Source organism: Dreissena polymorpha, chromosome 8 (assembly GCF_020536995.1).
Source record: "Dreissena polymorpha isolate Duluth1 chromosome 8, UMN_Dpol_1.0, whole genome shotgun sequence".
Taxonomy (NCBI): domain Eukaryota; kingdom Metazoa; phylum Mollusca; class Bivalvia; order Myida; family Dreissenidae; genus Dreissena; species Dreissena polymorpha.
In genome coordinates this window covers 51,635,784-51,663,539 of record NC_068362.1, presented here as the reverse complement: position 1 = coordinate 51,663,539, position 27,756 = coordinate 51,635,784, and the positions used below count along the sequence as shown (strand labels likewise).

Sequence of the window (27,756 nt, the reverse complement as noted above, 5' to 3'; positions counted from 1 at the left end):
TCTGTGGCGTCTCATCTGGATTCAAACTGTTTGCAAAGACCTTCAAAATTTGATTCCAGCACTGAAAGAGTTAAGATTCAAATGCAGATACTTAAACAGGATTAAAAATGAGCTGTTTTACTGCAGTTTGGATTTTAATGATTAAGTGTCATTATTCAAAGCTATTGTTTTAATGTGCTGCTACTAGATCAAATTAGATGGTAATCTTTAACAAGTCAATAACATGATTAAATTTGAGAAAAGCTCAATATTGCCCAGGATGCTTATCATCGATTGATATAAGGTTTTTCTAATACATACCTGTGATAAAATTTAGGAGCAAAACTTGGTCATTACCATGCTGTGCTTGATGTGTATGAATTAATGTTGAGTATCTGTTTGAAATTGAGAAACACTGAATACTGCAACAGTGATTTATTAGCACAAATGATAAACTAAAATTTATTTAGAAATAGGTTTGCAAAGAATTTGATGTCATTTCAATATTTGTGTAGATAAAAACAATAATAAATAAACAGAAACAATATAAAAGTGTATAAAAAATAAATAAAATGCAAAATACCACCAATCTGTACAAGTATTGGTATCAGTATGTGTTTATTGCATATATAAGCGATTTATCATTAATTACTGTTATTGATGCGCCTAACAGTATTTTTTTAAGTGATTCTGTTACATTACTAGTATCATATTTAATATTTATTGGTAATGGATTATTAATGTTAAGAACTAGTTCATCTAAAATAATTTAATACATCTTTTAATTAGTGTGCACTGATTTACACTTTAAATAAAAACTAAATAAATTGCAAACTTGTTGGTTGCTAAAAACTTGAAACATGCAGTATTCATTTTACTCCTCAAAATGTCAAATTTGTGAGCGTTTTGATTTTGTGAGGACATTCCTTATCAAGGCTGTCATACAGAATTTAAAAAAAAGCATTTTGAGATGGATAAAAGTTGCTAAAGAATGATTTTTTTTTTAATCAAACAAAGCGTTTGTCCTGCAGGTTGATTTTGATGGTATATCAGCCACTGTACAGCAAGAACGCGAACTACAGGCTGATACAGACAGGAAAATGGAGGCCATAAGATGTGAAAAACTCCAGAATGCTGCCAAACAGTGGCTGGGTATGTGGTGGGATTTGTTACATGTAGCATTGGGCTTGCATTAACACAATTTTGGGAGTCTGCTTTATTGGAGTTTTTTTCATAACAAAATCCAGGTAAGGCCAAGAGTGTTTAACCCTTTAAGCGCTGGAACCGGATTTTGAAGGCCTTTGCAAACAGTTTGGATCCTGATGAGACGCCACAGAACATGGCGTCTCATCAGGATCCAAACTGTTTGCTATTCTGATAGTATTCTTTGAAAAAAATCGAAGAAAATGCTAATTTTAGAAATTCAGCAGACGACATCTTAGCAGACGACAAATTTCCCAGCATGCAAAGGGTTAAATCCAGTTTCCAAAGAGCATATTTATCCCAAACGTTGATCACAGGATTGCCAAGCTGTTGATGTTTCAGAACTTCCAAAAGAATTGTCATGGGGGTTCCATGGTTTATAAATGAACACAAAGTGAAGGTTTACCTGCATCAGCAGGGGAGAAAACTTATGATAGCGTATGGTCCTTGATTAATGGAAAGGTGAAAGGAAAGGAGGCGCAAACAAATATAGTACAGAAGATACACCATTGCATGAGCAGGAGAGAAAACTTATTATACCATCCTGTACTTTATTAATGACAAGAAACCAATGGCCAAACAATGAGGCACAAGGTAAATGTAGTAGACAAGACACACATGTACACAAAAAACATACAAAATCACAGAGAAAATGTAGTAGACAAGACACACATGTACACAAAAACATACAAAATTACAAAGAAAATATAGTAGACAAGACACACATGTACACAAAAAACATACAAAATCACCGAGTAAATGTAGTAGACAAAACACACATGTACACAAAAAACAAACAAAATCACAAAGTAAATATAGTAGACAAGACACACATGTACACAAAAACATACAAAATCACAGAGTAAATGTAGAAGACAAGACACACATGTACACAAAAAACAAACAAAATCACAGAGTAAATGTAGTAGACAAGACACACATGTACACAAAAACATACACAAGTCCACAATACTATGGCCAGCCTCTTGGTAGGTCAGTGCAAAGCATTTGGCGTTTAAACTGTAATCTATGAGCTCAAAAACTCGCACATGGCCCAGATTTGTTAATGACACATTAAAGTTTCAACCAGTTTCAAAAGAGAAGTCAATTCAATTTAATTACTGTTGAGCTACTTGATACTTGTGTACTGACCAAAAAACCAGAAGAGTAACTTTCTGAGGCCTGATGAAATAAAACCAAAACAACTATAAATTACATTTCATAATATTACATAAAATAGCTCAGGAGACATATTATCATATAATTTTACATTCATATCATCATCATGTAATTTAGGCAGAAGCAATTATAAGGTTGTTAAAACCAGATTAACAAGCTAAGTTTTGTAATTCTTGTTACGGTTGATGGTGACTCAAACAAATTTGTCACCACTACCTACCTGACAGGAAATCCAAGGAAAATAACCACTATAGACTTATAGGGAAAATCAAAGCACAGTTGGTTACCCTGTTACAAATGCAAGTAAATCATCCTGTATTAACAATTTCTTTTTGATGAATTTCCCATTATTGATTGACGATAGATTTCAATTTGGCCAACAGCACGGCGTAAGTGTTGAAAGCAGCATTTTCAAATTGTAGCAAGTGGCCATAAATAAAGGACATAATTCTGTAGTAAGATTTCTGCCCTGCTGGTGCATCAGAAGTTTTACTGAGCTTTTTAAGTATAGTTTTAGTTGAAGCATTCTATTTATTAACCCTTTCCCACTTAGAAGCAAAGTAAAAATGGCTATGTGCAAACAGCATAAAAACCATAACAGCCTGCAAGTTTGCTGCTCATCAGTATCTAAGGTTTGGAGATGAAGCCTTAAATACTTGAATCAAGTAAGAAAGGTCTTAAATTATTATTACTTTCTAAGGGACTACAAATGCATGAAAATACGTATTTAAGTGGTTAAAGGGATAAGATAAGACAGTTTGTTTCAGTCTGCAATGTATTACAAGTTAAAACTTGTCTAGAGCCCATCATAGTGACTCTAACGTCAGACAAGCAATAAAAAGAAGCTCTTTGTTTTTTCCTTGAATGAGTGATTTAATGCAAATGTTTTGTTATCTATAAGTATAAGTAAAATGTGATTAAACTTAAACTGTTGTACCGGTAAGCTATTTCCTGAGATAAGCCATTTTCTGTTACTGATGTCATCTATTTAATTTGTGAATGTGGTTGCGTACCAGTACAAACAATATAATGTATTTGTATTAATATGCCATTGACAAAATTTCCATTTTGATAACAATGGTATCATTTGTTTAGCGCAGGAAGGAAAAATTAATTACCTGATTTATTTTTAAAAACGCTTACAATTTTACATTACATATTTAAGCTGAATGTGTTATAATTCTTTGTTCTATTACAGAAAGTGAAGCTGAAATTGAGATATGTGTGACTCAGGTTGAAAATGGTTTAGAGCTTCTGTTACCAAAGCCAGATGAGTTCTTCATACCTGTTGATGTGCATGAGGTGACACAATCAAAACAGGAAGTGACATCAACAGAGACTATGACATCATCAGTGGACATATCATCTCAAAACTTATCAGGATCTTCAGCTTGTATCAACAAGAAAGCTGAGCATTCAGAGGATATCAGTGAGATAAATAATTCTGTGGTAGATAGTGTCAGTGGGACTGACAGTTACTGTACAAACGGTATGATCAAACGGCTGGAAAGTGACAGCCAATCCCAAACGGCTACATCTCATGATTCTAGTCCCATTTCTACTAGTGCTAAATATATTGAACCTGATTATCCTCTTGGCTCAGACAGTGAGAATGACTCTGAAGGAGGTGTAGAAGACTCAAGTCTTGGTCAGCAACACGGTGTGTTCTCTCGCCAGTTTGCACTCACAATATCCATAGGAGGTCCCGAGAACACAACAGTGCAAGAGACAGAAGATAATGCTGCTATTATAGAGGGAATACAGGGCCAGTATCGCCTGATCAAGAACAAGTACCTGCCAAGAGTGAAAACATGGCTACAGGTATGTGTTCATTATCTAAGTGAAAAAATATAGCTTAAACATGATACAAAGTAATGTAAGGCCATGTCTTCAGTTTTTGACTGTCTCCCATTGTATATGGGTAAAACATGCTATTGGTGTTCTTAAAGGGGCCTTTTCACATATTTTGGCATATTTTGAAGTTTGCCAGTAAAAAATCAAGAAAAAAAAAAGTAAACCTCAGCAGGGCTCAAACCAGTGACCCCTGGAGTCCTGGAGTAAAAAACCAATTGGACCGCTCGGCCATCCTGCCAAGCATGTATGACGGACGTATTTTATACTTTATATATGCAATCTTCGTAGTTTCACAAAATTAAACGACAACAACAGAACTCTCCAAATTATTCAATCGTTTCGCGTTGCAAAGCTTTATAATTTTCAGGTTTTTAAATCGTCAAAAGATGCATAAAATGGATATATTAGAGCATGGTAAATGTTCAGTTTTACTGTTTCCTCACAAATATCATAACTAAAATGAAAATTTGCAAATCTGAAACAACTTTTTTCAATTTTGTCTATTTGCCTAAATGTGAGAAGGCCCCTTTGATGGTATACTGGTAAAAATGCTACTGGTGTTCTTAATGGTATACTGGTAAAACATGCTATTGGTGTTCTTAATGGTATACGGGTAAAACATGCTATTGGTGTTCTTAATGGTATACGGGTAAAACATGCTATTGGTGTTCTTAATGGTATACGGGTAAAACATGCTATTAGTGTTCTTAATGGTATACGGGTAAAACATGCTATTGGTGTTCTTAATGGTATACTGGTAAAAATGCTATTGGTGTTCTTAATGGTATACTGGTAAAAATGCTTTTGGTGTTCTTAATGGTATACTGGTAAAACATGCTATTGGTATTCTGCATAGTATATCGGTAAACACGCTATTGGTGTTTTTCATGGTATATCAAATGGGTAAAACACGCTATTGATGTTCTTTAAGGGACCGTCGACCACAAATGATGAAAAAAGAAAAGTTCTAAATTACCGTATTTTTGTATAATTATTAGTTTATATTGATTGAAATATCACAACTGGTATATTACATTACTTGAAAAAAGTTCATATTTTCAGTATATTCGGTAATTAAATTTCGCGATGTGAAATTGAAAGTACATCGCGAAAATAGGTGACATAACCATAGACACACTATAAATAATGCAAGTAGATTGATCATTTTATATAAAAAAAATTATACAATTCACTACGCATGCACAATTTGCATTCCTGGCTTTACCACATGACGATGATGATCAATCTACTGGCGTTATTTATAGTTAACTGGTAGTTACCTGGTAGTCATACCAAGTAAAATTTAATACCGAATATACTGAAAATATGAAAACTTAATAACATTTTTCAAGTAATGTAATATACCAGTCGTGTTATTTTAATCAATATAAACTAATAATTGTAAAAAAATACCGTATTTTACAACTTTTCTTCAAAATCGTGGTTGATGGTACCTTTAATGGTATATGGGTAAAAATGTTATTGGTGTTCTTCATGGTATACGGGTAAAACACTCTATTGGTTTCTTAATGGTGTACGGGTAAAACATGCTATTGGTGCTCTTAATGGTATACAGGTAGAACATGCTATTGGTGTTCTCAATGGTATACAAGTAGGACATGTTATTGGTGTTCTTCATGGTATACAGGTAAAACATGCTATTGGTGTTCTTAATGGTATACAAGTAGGACATGTTATTGGTGCTCTTAATGGTATACAGGTAGAACATGCTACATGTATTGGTGTTCTTCATGGTATACAGGTAAAACATGCTATTGGTGCTCTTAATGGTATACAGGTAGAACATGCTATTGGTGCTCTTAATGGTATACAAGTAGGACATGTTATTGGTGTTCTTCATGGTATACAGGTAAAACATGCTATTGGTGCTCTTAATGGTATACAGGTAGAACATGCTATTGGTGTTCTTCATGGTATACAGGTAGAACATGCTATTGGTGTTCTTCATGGTATACAGGTAAAACATGCTATTGGTGTTCTTCATGGTATACAGGTAGAACATGCTATTGGTGTTCTTCATGGTATACAGGTAGAACATGCTATTGGTGTTCTTCATGGTATACAGATACAACATGCTATTGGTGTTCTTAATGGTATACAGGTAGAACATGCTATTGGTGCTCTTCATGGTATACAGGTAGAACATGCTATTGGTGTTCTTAATGGTATACAGGTAGAACATGCTATTGGTGTTCTTCATGGTATACAGGTAAAACATGCTATTGGTGCTCTTAATGGTATACGGATAAAACATGCTATTGGTGTTCTTAATGGTATACAGGTAGAACATGCTATTGGTGTTCTTCATGGTATACAGGTAGAACATGCTATTGGTGATCTTAATGGTATACAGGTAAAACATGCTATTGGTGTTCTTCATGGTTTATGGATAAAACATGCTATTGGTGTTCTTCATGGTATACCGATAAAACATGCTATTGGTGTTCTTAATGGTATACAGGTACAACATGCTATTGGTGTTCTTAATGGTATACAGGTACAACATGCTATTGGTGTTCTTCATGGTATACAGGTAGAACATGCTATTGGTGTTCTTCATGGTATACAGGTAGAACATCCTATTGGTGTTCTTAATGGTATACAGGTAGAACATGCTATTGGTGTTCTTAATGGTATACAGGTACAACATGCTATTGGTGTTCTTCATGGTATACAGGTACAACATGCTATTGGTGTTCTTCATGGTATACAGGTAGAACATGCTATTGGTGTTCTTCATGGTATAAAGGTAAAACATGCTATTGGTGTTCTTAATGGTATACTGGTAAAAATGCTATTGGTGTTCTTAATGGTATACTGGTAAAAATGCTTTTGGTGTTCTTAATGGTATACTGGTAAAACATGCTATTGGTATTCTGCATAGTATATCGGTAAACACGCTATTGGTGTTTTTCATGGTATATCAAATGGGTAAAACACGCTATTGATGTTCTTTAAGGGACCGTCGACCACAAATGATGAAAAAAGAAAAGTTCTAAATTACCGTATTTTTGTATAATTATTAGTTTATATTGATTGAAATATCACAACTGGTATATTACATTACTTGAAAAAAGTTCATATTTTCAGTATATTCGGTAATTAAATTTCGCGATGTGAAATTGAAAGTACATCGCGAAAATAGGTGACATAACCATAGACACACTATAAATAATGCAAGTAGATTGATCATTTTATATAAAAAATTTTATACAATTCACTACGCATGCACAATTTGCATTCCTGGCTTTACCACATGACGATGATGATCAATCTACTGGCGTTATTTATAGTTAACTGGTAGTTACCTGGTAGTCATACCAAGTAAAATTTAATACCGAATATACTGAAAATATGAAAACTTAATAACATTTTTCAAGTAATGTAATATACCAGTCGTGTTATTTTAATCAATATAAACTAATAATTGTAAAAAAATACCGTATTTTACAACTTTTCTTTTCTTCAAAATCGTGGTTGATGGTACCTTTAATGGTATATGGGTAAAAATGTTATTGGTGTTCTTCATGGTATACGGGTAAAACACTCTATTGGTTTCTTAATGGTGTACGGGTAAAACATGCTATTGGTGCTCTTAATGGTATACAGGTAGAACATGCTATTGGTGTTCTCAATGGTATACAAGTAGGACATGTTATTGGTGTTCTTCATGGTATAAAGGTAAAACATGCTATTGGTGTTCTTAATGGTATACAAGTAGGACATGTTATTGGTGCTCTTAATGGTATACAGGTAGAACATGCTACATGTATTGGTGTTCTTCATGGTATACAGGTAAAACATGCTATTGGTGCTCTTAATGGTATACAGGTAGAACATGCTATTGGTGCTCTTAATGGTATACAAGTAGGACATGTTATTGGTGTTCTTCATGGTATACAGGTAAAACATGCTATTGGTGCTCTTAATGGTATACAGGTAGAACATGCTATTGGTGTTCTTCATGGTATACAGGTAGAACATGCTATTGGTGTTCTTCATGGTATACAGGTAAAACATGCTATTGGTGTTCTTCATGGTATACAGGTAGAACATGCTATTGGTGTTCTTCATGGTTTACGGATAAAACATGCTATTGGTGTTCTTCATGGTATACCGATAAAACATGCTATTGGTGTTCTTAATGGTATACAGGTACAACATGCTATTGGTGTTCTTAATGGTATACAGGTACAACATGCTATTGGTGTTCTTCATGGTATACAGGTAGAACATGCTATTGGTGTTCTTCATGGAATACAGGTAGAACATCCTATTGGTGTTCTTAATGGTATACAGGTACAACATGCTATTGGTGTTCTTCATGGTATACAGGTATAACATGCTATTGGTGTTCTTAATGGTATACAGGTACAACATGCTATTGGTGTTCTTAATGGTATACAGGTAAAACATGCTATTGGTGTTCTTCATGGTATACAGGTAAAACATGCTATTGGTGTTCTAAATGGTATACAGGTAGAACATGCTATTGGTGTTCTTAATGGTATACATGTAGAACATGCTATTGGTGCTCTTCATGGTATACAGGTAGAACATGCTATTTGTGTTCTTAATGGTATACAGGTAGAACATGCTATTGGTGTTCTTCATGGTATACGGATAAAACATGCTATTGGTGTTCTTAATGGTATACAGGTAGAACATGCTATTGGTGTTCTTCATGGTATACAGGTAGAACATGCTATTGGTGTTCTTCATGGTATACGGATAAAACATGCTATTGGTGTTCTTAATGGTATACAGGTACAACATGCTATTGGTGTTCTTCATGGTATACAGGTAGAACATGCTATTGGTGTTCTTCATGGTATACAGGTAAAACATGCTATTGGTGTACTTAATGGTATACAGGTAGAACATGCTATTGGTGCTCTTCATGGTATACAGGTAGAACATGCTATTGGTGCTCTTAATGGTATACAGGTAGAACATGCTATTGGTGTTCTTCATGGTATACAGGTAGAACATGCTATTGGTGTTCTTCATGGTATACAGGTAGAACATGCTATTGGTGTTCTTCATGGTATATAGGTAGAACATGCTATTGGTGTTCTTCATGATATACAGGTAGAACATGCTATTGGTGTTCTTCATGGTATACAGGTAGAACATGCTATTGGTGTGCTTAATGGTATACAGGTAAAACATGCTATTGGTGTTCTTAATGGTATACAGGTAGAACATGCTATTGGTGTTCTTAATGGTATACAGGTACAACATGCTATTGGTGTTCTTCATGGTATACAGGTACAACATGCTATTGGTGTTCTTCATGGTATACAGGTAGAACATGCTATTGGTGTTCTTCATGGTATACAGGTAAAACATGCTATTGGTGCTCTTAATGGTATACGGATAAAACATGCTATTGGTGTTCTTAATGGTATACAGGTAGAACATGCTATTGGTGTTCTTCATGGTATACAGGTAGAACATGCTATTGGTGATCTTAATGGTATACAGGTAAAACATGCTATTGGTGTTCTTCATGGTTTACGGATAAAACATGCTATTGGTGTTCTTCATGGTATACCGATAAAACATGCTATTGGTGTTCTTAATGGTATACAGGTACAACATGCTATTGGTGTTCTTAATGGTATACAGGTACAACATGCTATTGGTGTTCTTCATGGTATACAGGTAGAACATGCTATTGGTGTTCTTCATGGAATACAGGTAGAACATCCTATTGGTGTTCTTAATGGTATACAGGTACAACATGCTATTGGTGTTCTTCATGGTATACAGGTATAACATGCTATTGGTGTTCTTAATGGTATACAGGTACAACATGCTATTGGTGTTCTTAATGGTATACAGGTAAAACATGCTATTGGTGTTCTTCATGGTATACAGGTAAAACATGCTATTGGTGTTCTTAATGGTATACAGGTAGAACATGCTATTGGTGTTCTTAATGGTATACATGTAGAACATGCTATTGGTGCTCTTCATGGTATACAGGTAGAACATGCTATTTGTGTTCTTAATGGTATACAGGTAGAACATGCTATTGGTGTTCTTCATGGTATACGGATAAAACATGCTATTGGTGTTCTTAATGGTATACAGGTAGAACATGCTATTGGTGTTCTTCATGGTATACAGGTAGAACATGCTATTGGTGTTCTTCATGGTATACGGATAAAACATGCTATTGGTGTTCTTAATGGTATACAGGTACAACATGCTATTGGTGTTCTTCATGGTATACAGGTAGAACATGCTATTGGTGTTCTTCATGGTATACAGGTAAAACATGCTATTGGTGTACTTAATGGTATACAGGTAGAACATGCTATTGGTGCTCTTCATGGTATACAGGTAGAACATGCTATTGGTGCTCTTAATGGTATACAGGTAGAACATGCTATTGGTGTTCTTCATGGTATACAGGTAGAACATGCTATTGGTGTTCTTCATGGTATACAGGTAGAACATGCTATTGGTGTTCTTCATGGTATATAGGTAGAACATGCTATTGGTGTTCTTCATGGAATACAGGTAGAACATGCTATTGGTGTTCTTCATGGTATACAGGTAGAACATGCTATTGGTGTGCTTAATGGTATACAGGTAAAACATGCTATTGGTGTTCTTAATGGTATACAGGTAGAACATGCTATTGGTGTTCTTAATGGTATACAGGTACAACATGCTATTGGTGTTCTTCATGGTATACAGGTACAACATGCTATTGGTGTTCTTCATGGTATACAGGTAGAACATGCTATTGGTGTTCTTCATGGTATACAGGTAAAACATGCTATTGGTGTACTTAATGGTATACAGGTAGAACATGCTATTGGTGCTCTTCATGGTATACAGGTAGAACATGCTATTGGTGCTCTTAATGGTATACAGGTAGAACATGCTATTGGTGTTCTTCATGGTATACAGGTAGAACATGCTATTGGTGTTCTTCATGGTATACAGGTAGAACATGCTATTGGTGTTCTTCATGGTATACAGGTAGAACATGCTATTGGTGTTCTTCATGGTATACAGGTAGAACATGCTATTGGTGTTCTTCATGGTATACAGGTAGAACATGCTATTGGTGTGCTTAATGGTATACAGGTAAAACATGCTATTGGTGTTCTTAATGGTATACAGGTAGAACATGCTATTGGTGTTCTTAATGGTATACAGGTTCAACATACTATTGGTGTTTTTCATGGTATACAGGTACAACATGCTATTGGTGTTCTTAATGGTATACAGGTAAAACATGCTATTGGTGTTCTTAATGGTATACGGATAAAACATGCTATTGGTGTTCTTCATGGTATACAGGTAGAACATGCTATTGGTGTTCTTAATGGTATACAGGTAGAACATGCTATTGGTGTTCTTCATGGTATACAGGTAGGACATGTTATTGGTGTTCTTCATGGTATAAAGGTAAAACATGCTATTGGTGTTCTTAATGGTATACAGGTAGAACATGCTATTGAAGTTCTTAACGGTATACAGGTAAAACATGCTATTGGTGTTCTTAATGGTATACATGTAGAACATGCTATTGGTGTTCTTCATGGAATACAGGTAAAACATGCTATTGGTGTACTTAATGGTATACAGGTAAAACATGCTATTGGTGTACTTAATGGTATACAGGTAGAACATGCTATTGGTGTTCTTCATGGTATACAGGTAAAACATGCTATTGGTGTACTTAATGGTATACAGGTAGAACATGCTATTGGTGTTCTTCATGGTATACAGGTAGAACATGCTATTGGTGTTCTTAATGGTATACAGGTACAACATGCTATTGGTGTTCTTAATGGTATACAGGTAGAACATGCTATTGGTGTTCTTCATGGTATACAAGTAGGACATGTTATTGGTGTTCTTCATGGTATACAGGTACAACATGCTATTGGTGTTCTTAATGGTATACAGGTAGAACATGCTATTGGTGTTCTTAATGGTATACAGGTAGAACATGCTATTGGTGTTCTTTATGGTATACAGGTATAACATGCTATTGGTGTTCTTCATGGTATACAGGTAGAACATGCTATTGGTGTTCTTCATGGTATACAGGTAGAACATGCTATTGGTGTTCTTAATGGTATACAGGTACAACATGGTATTGGTGTTCTTAATGGTATACAGGTAGAACATGCTATTGGTGTTCTTCATGGTATACAGGTAGAACATGCTATTGGTGTTCTTAATGGTATACAGGTACAACATGATATTGGTGTTCTTAATGGTATACAGGTATAACATGCTATTGGTGTTCTTCATGGTATACAGGTAGAACATGCTATTGGTGTTCTTAATGGTATACAGGTACAACATGCTATTGGTGTTCTTCATGGTATACATGTAGAACATGCTATTAGTGTTCTTAATGGTATACAGGTACAACATGCTATTGGTGTTCTTAATGGTATACAGGTAGAACATGCTATTGGTGTTCTTCATGGTATACAGCTACAACATGCTATTGGTGTTCTTAATGGTATACAGGTAGAACATGTTATTGGTGTTCTTCATGGTATACGGATAAAACATGCTATTGGTGTTCTTAATGGTATACGGATAAAACATGCTATTGGTGTTCTTCATGGTATACGGATAAAACATGCTATTGGTGTTCTTCATGGTATACGGATAAAACATGCTATTGGTGTTCTTCATGGTATACAGGTACAACATGCTATTGGTGTTCTTAATGGTATACAGGTAAAACATGCTATTGGTGTACTTAATGGTATACAAGAAGGACATGTTATTGGTGCTCTTAATGGTATACAGGTAGAACATGCTACATGTATTGGTGTTCTTCATGGTATACAGGTAAAACATGCTATTGGTGCTCTTAATGGTATACAGGTAGAACATGCTATTGGTGCTCTTAATGGTATACAAGTAGGACATGTTATTGGTGTTCTTCATGGTATACAGGTAAAACATGCTATTGGTGCTCTTAATGGTATACAGGTAGAACATGCTATTGGTGTTCTTCATGGTATACAGGTAGAACATGCTATTGGTGTTCTTCATGGTATACAGGTAAAACATGCTATTGGTGTTCTTCATGGTATACAGGTAGAACATGCTATTGGTGTTCTTCATGGTATACAGGTAGAACATGCTATTGGTGATCTTAATGGTATACAGGTAAAACATGCTATTGGTGTTCTTCATGGTTTATGGATAAAACATGCTATTGGTGTTCTTCATGGTATACCGATAAAACATGCTATTGGTGTTCTTAATGGTATACAGGTACAACATGCTATTGGTGTTGTTAATGGTATACAGGTACAACATGCTATTGGTGTTCTTCATGGTTTACGGATAAAACATGCTATTGGTGTTCTTCATGGTATACCGATAAAACATGCTATTGGTGTTCTTAATGGTATACAGGTACAACATGCTATTGGTGTTCTTCATGGTATACAGGTAGAACATGCTATTGGTGTTCTTCATGGAATACAGGTAGAACATCCTATTGGTGTTCTTAATGGTATACAGGTACAACATGCTATTGGTGTTCTTCATGGTATACAGGTATAACATGCTATTGGTGTTCTTAATGGTATACAGGTACAACATGCTATTGGTGTTCTTAATGGTATACAGGTAAAACATGCTATTGGTGTTCTTAATGGTATACAGAAAGAACATGCTATTAGTTTTCTTAATGGTATACAGGTAGAACATGCTATTGGTGTTCTTAATGGTATACAGGTAAAACATGCTATTGGTGTACTTAATGGTATACAGGTAGAACATGCTATTGGTGTTCTTCATGGTATACAGGTAGAACATGCTATTGGTGTTCTTAATGGTATACAGGTAAAACATGCTATTGGTGTTCTTCATGGTATACAGGTAGAACATGCTATTGGTGTTCTTAATGGTATACAGGTAGAACATGCTATTGTGTTCTTAATGGTATACAGGTAAAACATGCTATTGGTGCTTTTCATGGTATACAGGTAGAACATGCTATTTGTGTTCTTAATGGTATACAGGTAGAACATGCTATTGGTGTTCTTAATGGTATACATGTAGAACATGCTATTGGTGCTCTTCATGGTATACAGGTAGAACATGCTATTGGTGTTCTTCATGGTATACGGATAAAACATGCTATTGGTGTTCTTAATTGTATACAGGTAGAACATGCTATTGGTGTTCTTCATGGTATACAGGTAGAACATGCTATTGGTGTTCTTAATGGTATACAGGTACAACATGCTATTGGTGCTCTTAATGGTATACAGGTAAAACATGCTATTGGTGTTCTTAATGGTATACAGATAGAACATGCTATTAGTTTTCTTAATGGTATACAGGTAGAATATGCTATTGGTGCTCTTCATGGTATACAGGTAGAACATGCTATTTGTGTTCTTAATGGTATACAGGTAGAACATGCTATTGGTGTTCTTAATGGTATACATGTAGAACATGCTATTGGTGCTCTTCATGGTATACAGGTAGAACATGCTATTTGTGTTCTTAATGGTATACAGGTAGAACATGCTATTGGTGTTCTTCATGGTATACGGATAAAACATGCTATTGGTGTTCTTAATGGTATACAGGTAGAACATGCTATTGGTGTTCTTCATGGTATACAGGTAGAACATGCTATTGGTGTTCTTCATGGTATACGGATAAAACATGCTATTGGTGTTCTTAATGGTATACAGGTACAACATGCTATTGGTGTTCTTCATGGTATACAGGTAGAACATGCTATTGGTGTTCTTCATGGTATACAGGTAAAGCATGCTATTGGTGTACTTAATGGTATACAGGTAGAACATGCTATTGGTGCTCTTCATGGTATACAGGTAGAACATGCTATTGGTGCTCTTAATGGTATACAGGTAGAACATGCTATTGGTGTTCTTCATGGTATACATGTAGAACATGCTATTGGTGTTCTTCATGGTATACAGGTAGAACATGCTATTGGTGTTCTTCATGGTATATATGTAGAACATGCTATTGGTGTTCTTCATGGTATACAGGTAGAACATGCTATTGGTGTTCTTCATGGTATACAGGTAGAACATGCTATTGGTGTGCTTAATGGTATACAGGTAAAACATGCTATTGGTGTTCTTAATGGTATACAGGTAGAACATGCTATTGGTGTTCTTAATGGTATACAGGTACAACATGCTATTGGTGTTCTTCATGGTATACAGGTACAACATGCTATTGGTGTTCTTCATGGTATACAGGTAGAACATGCTATTGGTGTTCTTCATGGTATACAGGTAAAACATGCTATTGGTGTACTTAATGGTATACAGGTAGAACATGCTATTGGTGCTCTTCATGGTATACAGGTAGAACATGCTATTGGTGCTCTTAATGGTATACAGGTAGAACATGCTATTGGTGTTCTTCATGGTATACAGGTAGAACATGCTATTGGTGTTCTTCATGGTATACAGGTAGAACATGCTATTGGTGTTCTTCATGGTATACAGGTAGAACATGCTATTGGTGTTCTTCATGGTATACAGGTAGAACATGCTATTGGTGTTCTTCATGGTATACAGGTAGAACATGCTGTTGGTGTGCTTAATGGTATACAGGTAAAACATGCTATTGGTGTTCTTAATGGTATACAGGTAGAACATGCTATTGGTGTTCTTAATGGTATACAGGTACAACATACTATTGGTGTTTTTCATGGTATACAGGTACAACATGCTATTGGTGTTCTTAATGGTATACAGGTAGAACATGCTATTGGTGTTCTTAATGGTATACGGATAAAACATGCTATTGGTGTTCTTCATGGTATACAGGTAGAACATGCTATTGGTGTTCTTAATGGTATACAGGTAGAACATGCTATTGGTGTTCTTCATGGTATACAGGTAGGACATGTTATTGGTGTTCTTCATGGTATACAGGTAAAACATGCTATTGGTGTTCTTAATGGTATACAGGTAGAACATGCTATTGAAGTTCTTAACGGTATACAGGTAAAACATGCTATTGGTGTTCTTAATGGTATACATGTAGAACATGCTATTGGTGTTCTTCATGGTATACAGGTAAAACATGCTATTGGTGTACTTAATGGTATACAGGTAAAACATGCTATTGGTGTACTTAATGGTATACAGGTAGAACATGCTATTGGTGTCCTTCATGGTATACAGGTAAAACATGCTATTGGTGTACTTAATGGTATACAGGTAGAACATGCTATTGGTGTTCTTCATGGTATACAGGTAGAACATGCTATTGGTGTTCTTCATGGTATACAGGTAGAACATGCTATTGGTGTTCTTAATGGTATACAGGTAGAACATGCTATTGGTGTTCTTAATGGTATACAGGTAGAACATGCTATTGGTGTTCTTCATGGTATACAAGTAGGACATGCTATTGGTGTTCTTCATGGTATACAGGTACAACATGCTATTGGTGTTCTTAATGGTATACAGGTAGAACATGCTATTGGTGTTCTTTATGGTATACAGGTAGAACATGCTATTGGTGTTCTTTATGGTATACAGGTAGAACATGCTATTGGTGTTCTTCATGGTATACAGGTAGAACATGCTATTGGTGTTCTTAATGGTATACAGGTACAACATGGTATTGGTGTTCTTAATGGTATACAGGTAGAACATGCTATTGGTGTTCTTCATGGTATACAGGTAGAACATGCTATTGGTGTTCTTAATGGTATACAGGTACAACATGATATTGGTGTTCTTAATGGTATACAGGTATAACATGCTATTGGTGTTCTTCATGGTATACAGGTAGAACATGCTATTGGTGTTCTTAATGGTATACAGGTACAACATGCTATTGGTGTTCTTCATGGTATACATGTAGAACATGCTATTAGTGTTCTTAATGGTATACAGGTACAACATGCTATTGGTGTTCTTAATGGTATACAGGTAGAACATGCTATTGGTGTTCTTCATGGTATACAGCTACAACATGCTATTGGTGTTCTTAATGGTATACAGGTAGAACATGTTATTGGTGTTCTTCATGGTATACGGATAAAACATGCTATTGGTGTTCTTAATGGTATACGGATAAAACATGCTATTGGTGTTCTTCATGGTATACGGATAAAACATGCTATTGGTGTTCTTCATGGTATACGGATAAAACATGCTATTGGTGTTCTTCATGGTATACAGGTACAACATGCTATTGGTGTTCTTAATGGTATACAGGTAAAACATGCTATTGGTGTACTTAATGGTATACAGGTAGAACATGCTATTGGTGCTCTTAATGGTATACAGGTAGAACATGCTATTGGTGTTCTTAATGGTATACGGATAAAACATGCTATTGGTGTTCTTAATGGTATACGGCTAAAACATGCTATTGGTGTTCTTCATGGTATACAGATAAAACATGCTATTGGTGTTCTTCATGGTATACAGGTAAAACATGCTATTGGTGCTCTTAATGGTATACATGTAGAACATGCTATTGGTGTTCTTCATGGTATACTGGTAGAATATGCTATTGGTGTTCTTCATGGTATACGGGTAAAACACTCTATTGGTGTTCTTAATGGTATACAGGTAGAACATGCTATTGGTGTTCTTCATGGTATAAAGGTAGAACATGCTATTGGTGTTCTTAATGGTATACAAGTAGGACATGTTATTGGTGTTCTTCATGGTATACAGGTACAACATGCTATTGGTGTTCTTAATGGTATACAGGTAGAACATGCTATTGGTGTTCTTAATTGTATACAGGTAAAACATGCTATTTGTGTTTTTCATGGTATACTGGTAAAACATGCTATTGGTGCTGGTGGTAGTGTCACTTACCAAAAAAAGTGAATGTAAAGATAAGAGTTTAAAAAGTGAATTTAAAGATAACATAAACTCTTTGGTTCAATCACTAAGTCTAGCGTATTTCTACACAATTCAATTTTACAGTTCATTGTCATGAAAGTGTCTTATCCTACTTCAGACCTTGATGGACCACAAAGGTGAGGCCCCCAATATTCAGATGCTCACTGCCTGGAGGGACCGACTGGAGACTGCAGTGAGGAAGTGTGTAGAGCTGGAGATCAAGGCCTCGAGAAGGAACAGGGAGGACAGTGAAACTGGTAAATCTATGGCATTGTCCCCTACCGGAGGGGACTTATGGTTTGCGCTCTGTGCGTCTGTGAGTTTGTCTGTGAGTCTGTCTGTCACACTTTTCTGGATCCTGCGATAACTTAAAAAGTTCTTCATATTTTTTCATGAAACTTGAAACATGGTCAGTTGGCAATATGGAGATTACGCAAGTCTTTTCATTTTGTTGCTCTGCAAGAATTCTGGTTGCTATGGCAACAAATAAAAAATAAAAAATCTGACAATGTTGGAGCCGGTAGGGGACATATTTTCCTTGGCAATAGTCTTGTTATTATTTGTTTTGTTTTTTTTATATATTTCATGTAACATACTGCGATCTGGGCAAATATATGTAAAAAAAAAGTTGACTTGTAAAGTTTGTAAATAAAATTACTACTTGCTTTAGAGTAGGTCTGTACTACATTACACCTTGATTAATACATAGTTGTGAAATGCCTTTATTAGTATAATTATTTTTTATATCAGGAATCACAAAACTAGCCAGATTCTGCGTAGGAGCAAAGTACCCTCCCTATGTTTTACAAAATCAAAACTTAAATTTAACTTACTAAAATTACAACTAAACATTGTGTGTTTTTATTAACCAGGTTTTCCGAAGGAAAAAACTGGTTATTAGATTGGCGAATGCGGGCGGGCTGGCTGGCTGGCGGGCGGGCGGAACAAGCTTGTCCGGGCCATAACTATGTCGTTCATTGTCAGATTTTAAAATCATTTGGCACATTTGTTCACCATCATTGGACGGTGTGTCGCGTGAAATAATTACGTCGATATCTCCAAGGTCAAGGTCACACTTTGAGTTCAAAGGTCAAAAATGGCCATAAATGAGCTTGTCCTGGCCATAACTATGTCATTCATTGTGAGATTTTAAAATCATTTGGCACATTTGTTCACCATCATGGGACGGTGTGTCGCACGAAAGAATCACGTCAATATCTCCAATGTCAAGGTCGCCACGACTAAAAATAGATTTTTTTTTAAAACAAACTTACAAAGGGGGTTAATTTTGTTTGTTCATTTCAAAAGTTCAGTTTGAGTTTTCTCCCTTTATCAGATTTTTTTTTCACAATGAAAACCTGGTTTTGTGACAATTTTGTCCCTTGTTCACATATTATTTTGATTAAATTGAGCCGTTCTCAGTTAGCTGAAGGTTTGTGTGTTATCACTTTTAAATTAAGTTTGGTAATGAACGGAAAAGTGTGAAATAATCCGCTTTGAAAATATTTTCTTATTGTCATGCTTCTTGTCATGGTTTTATTTCTTAATATAACATTTGCAACTAGATGATATTTTTTAAGCAAAGGATGATCTTTACTTTGTAAGATCAACAGCCTTTATAATTAATACTTTAAAAGTGTACTGAACAATGTTAATCTGTGTTCAATCTTATTAGAGCTTGTATTATAGACATGAGAAGTATCTATGGAAGTATTATGATACTGCAGCCAATTAAGCTTCAGAAGGAATAATCAAATGTTCAAATAATAAAATCCGTTTGTAGCATTAAATATAATTGCCCTTATTGACACCACATTAGAAGAATCTATGGAAGTATTATGATACTGCAGCCAATTAAGCTTCAGAAGGAATAATCAAATGTTCAAATAATAAAATCCGTTTGTAGCATTAAATATAATTGCCCTTATTGACACCACATTAGACTGGTTCACCTATTCATTGCAGTTCAAGCATACATTCATCGTTGAATAATTGATAAGCAGTCATTGTTTTGAACAAAAGTGATACATACAGTTTTCTGTTGCAGTATTGATTCCTTTAACAAAAATTGGATTAGCATGGACAAGAAAGATCATTTAAAAAGATACATGGCGTTACAGGGGCCTTTTCACAGATTTTGGCATGTTTTGAAGTTTGTCATTAAAATCTTTATATTGATAAATGTAAACATTGAATCTAAAAAGCTCCAGTAAAATATAAAGAATAAAATTAAAAAAAGGAAAATAAAGTAGCCCGCATCAGGGCTCGAACCAGTGACCCCCAGAAACCTGGAGTAAAAAAACCAATTAGACCACTTGGCCATCCTTCCAACTATATATGGGCGACGTATTTTATACTTTATATAAGCAATCTTTGTAGTTTTACAAAATTAAACAACAACAACAGAACTTTCCAAATTATTCAATCGTTTCGCGTTGCAACGCTTTATAATTTTCAGGTTTTTAAATCGTCAAAAGATGTATATAATGGCTATATTAGACCATGGTAAATGTTCAGTATTACTGTTTCCTCACAAATATCATAACTTAAACGAAAATTTGCGAATCTGAAAGAACTTTTTCAATTTTGTCAATTTACCAATACGTGAAAAGATCCCTTTAAAGTTGGTTTGTGTTGGTGAAAAATGATCTGTTAGATAAATTATAGTGCATTCCTAGTGAATTCTGTGTAGTGCCTAGCTGCATCACACCAACACCAAGTACAGGGTTTTCTGCCAGTTTTAGTGACTTATATCTCATTATTAGATACTTTTGATAATGAATCAATAGGTAATACTCATAAAAACTGTGGCGCGCTAGATAAAAAGTGCATATCATGCTCGCTCTGGTTAACGTTTTACCACTTTGATATGTATTTTGATGCATTTGTAGTCCCTTAGAAAGTTAATTTAATTAAAGACCTTTTTTACTAGATTAAAGCTTTAAAGACTTTATTTTCAACCCTTAGATACTGATGAGCAGCAAACAGCATAAAACCTAAACAGACTGTGAGTTACTCGCAGGCTGTTCTGGTTTTATGCTGGTTGCAAAAGCCATTTTCACTTTGCTTCTTATGGGGGAAAGGGTAAAACTTGGCTTAATGTATGTGTGTAAAGTGTTGTCCCCCAGATAAGCCTCTGCAGTCCGCGTAGGCTGATCAGGGACCACTGCAGTCCGCATAGGCTGATCAGGGACCACTTCAGTCCGCATAGGCTGATCAGGGACCACTGCAGTCTGCATAGGCTGATCAGAGACCACTTTTCTGCTTTACATGGATTTTTATTAAAAAGACTTCCTTCCACAAATTCAATAAATATGGAAAGTGTTTCCCCTCATTTGCCTTTGCCAACTATGAACATTCATATAGGCCCATTTTTTCCGCAGTGAGACTCATATTTTGTCTGCTCTGTTTCTTGCCAGATGATGATGACTTTGAGGAGGTGCCAGACAAGTGTGGTTATGAGGAGGACATCCCAGAACACGTGAAGCTCGAGGCAGGTCTGTGAGCACTTTCTTACCTTAGACCTTTACTGCTCAGATGCACATTCCGACACATTTGTAGTTCCTATGGAAATCAAATGAGACGCATTCTGAGAAAACAGGGCTTAATGCATGTGCTTAAAGTTTCATCACAGATTAGCCTGCACAGGCTGATCAGGGACGACACTTTCCGCTATTATGGTATTTTTCGTTTAAAGGAAGTCTCTTCTACACGAAAATCCAGTTAAGGCGGAAAGTGTCGTCCCTGAATAGCCTGTGCAGACTGCACAGGCTAATCTGGAACAACACTTTACGCTCAGGATTAGGCCCTGTTTTCTCACAACTCGACCTGAATACAATCTAAGACCTTTCTAACTAGATGCAAGTTTTAAAGACTTCCCTTCCAACCCCAAGTTAAATTACTAAAGAATGAATTATTTATTGTTTTCATGGGACACCTTAGTCCTTGCTTAGTAAATAATATTGGGGACCACTTATGTAACTCAGGTTTCCTTGTATTATTTATTTAAGTGTATTAATAAGTGATAAATATTAGCTCCACTGACTGTTTTTCAAAATGGCAATCAACATTTGCACTGTTTGTTTTTTTCAAATTTATTTCCAAAACAATGCCATGTTTCCCATTGCAAAAAAGAAATGTTTTCCCTACATGACTGCCTTTAAATTCTCAATTGCTTTAAATAATTTGAAAGCAAAAAAAACACACACCAGAAACTTAACTTTCCAATTTTAGTCAAAGAAACATGATGGTTCACAATGCAAAGGGACCCAGGCGGCCCATTCCCAAACTGTTGCAAAAGAAACAGTGGTTTAAAACCCACAATTCATGTTAAGATTGTGCTATATTTTCTTTCATATCAATGAAACAATAAATTGCAGTTGTCTTGAATGGATGTGATATTATGAATTAATGGTTTGAAAGTCAGTTATTTTCAATTTTAGTAGATTTGCCTAGTGTAGTAAACACTGTTTGTTAGAAGTGTGTCATATTTTATGTCTCAGTAGCCATACGTATGTATAAAATGTTAAAAACATGTTATTTGTTCTTTTTCCAGCCATGACATCTACTGGAAAGCAGAATGGTTCCAAGAAACGGTTTAAAAGGAAGTCAGCGGCTGAGAAGAAAAAGCTGAAACAATCTGCTGTGAAAATGCTTACGCCACAACCAAGGTCATATTGAAATATAAATACTTTGTTGAGGTTAAAGTAATAGTGCACAATTATGAGTTCTTATTATGAGGCTTATTACAGATGTTAACAACTGAACAAGGTTTATTCTTGTTTAAATTGTAAGCAAAACATACCGGTACATTTGGTTGAATGAAATTAAAACAAATGGGTCATTTCGTCCGCAAAAAATTATTATCCCCACGCTTTTTGAAAAGCGTGGGGATATTGTGGTTATCTCTGCCGTCCGTCCGTCCTGGCCACTATCTCCTCCTACACTATTAGCACTAGATCCTTGAAACTTACACACTTGGTAGCTATGAGCATATGTGAGACCATGCACTGTTTGGAATTTTGATCTGACTCCTGGGTCAAAAATTATGGGGGTTGGGGTGGGGCCGCGTCATAGATTTTCTCTTTTTAAAAAATGTTATTTTACATTAACTTTTTCATTTCTACACCAATTTACTTCAAAATGATACTGAACCTCTCTTAAGACAATACGGTCAATCTCAACTATGCAAGGCCCCATCACCAACCCTGGGTCAAACATGCAGCGTTGGGAAACAGGTTGGCCTCTGTCGCGCCATTTCTAGTTAGATGTTTGTATTTTTATGCTCCCCCAAAATTTATTTTGGGGGGAGCATATAGTCGCCGCTTCGTCCGTCCGTGCGTGTTTCATGCACAATTTTTGTCCGGGCTATTTCTCAGCAACTAATGACTGGAATTCAATGAAACTTTATGGGAAACTTCACTACCAAGAGGAGATACATGTGCATATTATCAGCGGGTTCTGGTCGGATGATTTATCACAGAGTTATGGCCCTTTTAAATTTTCTATAAAAAAATTCTTGTCCCCCCAACTACTGTGCCCTCAAGACGTTTCCTTTTATCTGAATATATAGCGCAATATTGTGACAAAAAAAAACTTTGGGGAGCATCACCTGTCTCTGACGGTTTCTTGTTTTTTATTGTGCAAAAATTGCCCTGCACCCAACTTATTTTCACCGCAGAGCTATTTTCTATTCACTTTGGTTAAGCCTACATATCTGATGACATAGACTCTTTTTTTTTTGTTAAACAGTTAATGATACAAAATTGCAGCACTTAAATGCTTGGTTGTAGGTTTAGCGACAATGTCATTTTTTTCTATTTACTCTTAATCACTTATTGTTGAACAAATATACATGTATAGTTGTTGAAACAGTATACATGTACAGTTGTTGAAACAATATACATGTATATTTGCTGAAACAGTATACATGTATATTTGTTGAAACAGTATACATGTATAATTATTGAACCAATATACATGTATAGTTGTTGAAACAGTATACATCAGGACATCTGTAATATACTTTTTAAGCCTTTTCATTGGGTTAGTTTTTGTTTGATTGACCAATCGCATTTTGTTATTTTATTAAAATGACGTTGCAACGTCAAATGACGTCACGAAATGTAAACAACATTCGATATTTAACATTATGTTTGCGTAAATATTTATTTAATTTTCTCATTTAAAAGCATGTGATAAAAAGATCTGACACTCGTTGTCATATCATACCATATTTTATTAAACTCGTCCAGGTAATTCATTAGTAAGCTCGCCTTATGACAACTCGTGCCAGATCCTATATCTCTACATTTATCATTCCTAAGTGGCAAAGGAAAGTATACATAAGCACACGCCAAGGGTTGTTTTTAACAATCACTAACAAAACTTAAGGACAACCACTGGGACAGATTATACTATTGAAAGGACATATAGGCAATATACAATGTATTCAGTATTGAATGTGTTTTGCAAAAACTTTAAATTAATATGTATTTTATATTTAAGAAATAATATTTTTATATCATGGTTTGTTGTCGAATAACCAACAGTTAGGAGTATAGATGCGTAGGAATTAAATCACGAGTGTGAAGCAGGAGTGATTTGATAACACGCATATATACTCATTACTGTGGGTTATTCGACAACAAACCATCATAGAAAAATATTATTTCGATTCTAACATGGGTCTGATTGATTTGATTCCGAATTCAACATTTTGGACGTGAACTATATTTTTCAATACTCCGCCCTTCTTTGTACAAAGTTCACTATTTAGTGACGTCATTTAATTGAACAAACATATGACGTCGTTTTCATTCATAAATATTTTGAAAATGACGTAACTTTTATTGAGAACAACAATCGTAGAAATTAAATGACGTCACGTTTATAGTTTTCTTAATTACGTTTCTTAACAAATAACATTTTTTGCAGGCGTGATTATTCCACTTATCACCAAATAAACAATTTCTTGTTTCATTACATTTATATACATGCTACATTTATTACATATCTTTTAGAGTGGGTTTTAGCACATGCATTTTACTGCAATGGTTTCTTTATTTATTCGGAACTATTTTCGAAACATTAAGCTCCGCCCATAATTATTGCAGAATAACCCACACTTGATTTCCTTCTTTGTCTATAGAAAGCAAGTCGCGTGCCATGTTAGAATCTGTTCTTTTTGTCCAACTCTGATAATATCAAGAATCAAATTAAAATATTATTGCATGCCCATGTCTAGGTTTAGAGACCCTATACATATTTGCAAGCTTCTGACAATGTCTTTTAATTAAAATGCTCTTGAAAAATGTTGCTGTTTTTCTTTATATCAGAGGTCAAAAAGCTGGTCATGCAACTACCAATTTGTTTTGACTGTGAATACAACCTTTTTCATTTTATCAAATGTGTCTTGTTCTGTGAAAATTGGACAAAATGCATGTGCGTAAAGTGTCGTGTCAGATAAGCCTGTGCAGTCAGCACAGGCTAATCAGGGATGACGCTTTTGGCTTTAATGGTATTTTTCGATTAAAGGAAGACCCTTTTTTCCGAAAATCTAGTTTAAGCGGAAAGTTTCATCCCTGATTAGCGTGTGCGGACTGCACAGGCTAATCTGGGACGACACTTTACGCACATGCCTTATGCCCAGTTTTCTCAGAACAAGACACATATTATTTCTCAGAAATATCTGCTAAAAAAAATAAACCTATTCATAATTTCTGTTATGCGAAGCTTTATGGCTTTAAGCACGTTTTTATTGACTATAAAACAGTCAGTTTGAAGAGCATCAAGGGACTTTGATGGAATGTTGAATTTTTAAAGTGTTTTCAGTGTTATGAATAGTAAATTATGAATGTTTCGAAGATAAAAATCACATTACATCAAATCCCATGGGAAATGTAATGAATCAGCTAAAAATACTTGGTGATATTGACTCTTAAATAAAGTGAATAATACACCTCTTTTGTTGATAACTGTTCACTTAATACATAGCCAGAACAGACCTAAAATATAACAAGGTTTTATAAATTTATTTTAGTTGAAAGATTTTGTTTATAGGAATAATTGGACATAACACAGAGAACACATATTTTACCAAGATACCCGCATTAAACGGTTATATAAAAGCTTCCTAAATGACAAAAGAAAACATTGTAAATCAAAAATAAAGATGATTGGTCGATTTTTAAAATGGCTTTGTATTGTCAGCAATAAATTAAATGTTTTTTTGGTCAGTAATGACAGTCAAAAAGCAAAAGTTGTTTAATACCTAGGTTTTTATTTATGTATTTTGCCCTTTAAAAATATAAGACTTTATTGTTTGGCAATAAAATATTGCAAAAAGAATATTCATTTGGATTATTCTGTCAACAGTATTTATTGAAGTTTGACCTTAGAAGACATGTTTTAAATAATATATAGCATTTCATTAGTTTATTATCGTCCTCCTGTTCTTTTGTTCTTTTGGCATGTCATCAGTTTACTAAAATGCTGTACCTAATTTGGAGAGGACTGAAATCTTAAAGTCCCAGAAACACTGATTTTTTATGGGTTTACCTTATTTAATGAAATAGTTTACAAAATATTTGTTGATTTTGAATGTTTAATGTATATGTAGCTTAAAGGGGATTGAAGCAGTTACTTTTAAATAGTGAATTAATTATGAAATTTCCTAAATCTTTAATTTACAGAATTTCCTCTACCATCACATATGACGTTGCAAACGATAATTCAGAAGCACAAGAAAAGCCTGATGATGAAGCCCAAGAACCCTCCATCAGTCAAGCTGGTTCCCTTCAAGATGACAAACAGTCCAGTTCAAGCGCTTCAAGTCATTCAACATCACATATTGGTACCACGTCCAGCCATATGTCGGATAGAAAGCAGTCACTGTTTAAGAAAGCGCCCATCGTACCTTTTGGAATTGATATTGAACACTGGGAAAATCCTGACCAGATAAAAGCACCTTCAAAAGTCAAGTGAGTATTTTGTGTGTCTCTTTTTTGTGTACTGAAAGTTTGATTTTGGTTATAATCGCTGCTTCTGTCTTCGGAGATATAAGCCTACTTTTGCAAATACTGTTATATTACTCTCTATTTTATTTTATTTTATGCAAATGAGCATAATTATTGGAAAATGTGTGATAAATTGTTGTATTATACAGTCAAGGCAGAGAATTTGTAAAGCAATAGGCAAATATCTAGTATGATCTAATCAACTACTGGTTTTAACCCATTACATTATGTATGATTTATAGCTGTGTTTTTGTTTTATATTCGAAAACAAAAAAAGTTTTCTATGAACTCAATCATTTATTAAGCATAAAAATGATAACAACCATTGTCAAGGCGGTAACTACTATTTGTCATTGCAATTCAAGGACCTTTGGGATCAAATGCCTACTTAAATATGTCATAAAATATGTGGTTTCTTGGTATATTGAAGCAATCCAACTATGGCCTTCCTGACAGCATTCAAGTACACTATTGTTAATCAATCCATCATTTATATTTTTATGCCCCCCTTCGAAGAAGAGGGGGTATATTGCTTTGCTCATGTCGGTCGGTCGGTCGGTCGGTCGGTAGGTCGGTCGGTCCGTCCACCAGGTGGTTGTCGTATGATAAGTCAAGAACGCATACGCCTA

General features: G+C 35.1%; 1 protein-coding gene across 1 annotated transcript in view; it reads left to right on the top strand.

Moving 5' to 3' along the window:
- LOC127840528 (UV-stimulated scaffold protein A-like) overlaps positions 1–27,756 on the top strand; it is a 43,230-nt gene that overhangs the window by 4,126 nt on the left and 11,348 nt on the right. The window contains exons 5-10 of the mRNA XM_052368943.1: positions 1,011–1,131; positions 3,560–4,182; positions 18,229–18,367; positions 21,530–21,607; positions 22,666–22,780; positions 26,804–27,091. Of these exons, the coding sequence (XP_052224903.1) occupies positions 1,011–1,131; positions 3,560–4,182; positions 18,229–18,367; positions 21,530–21,607; positions 22,666–22,780; positions 26,804–27,091 (1,364 nt within the window). The remainder of the gene's footprint in view (positions 1–1,010; positions 1,132–3,559; positions 4,183–18,228; positions 18,368–21,529; positions 21,608–22,665; positions 22,781–26,803; positions 27,092–27,756) is intronic.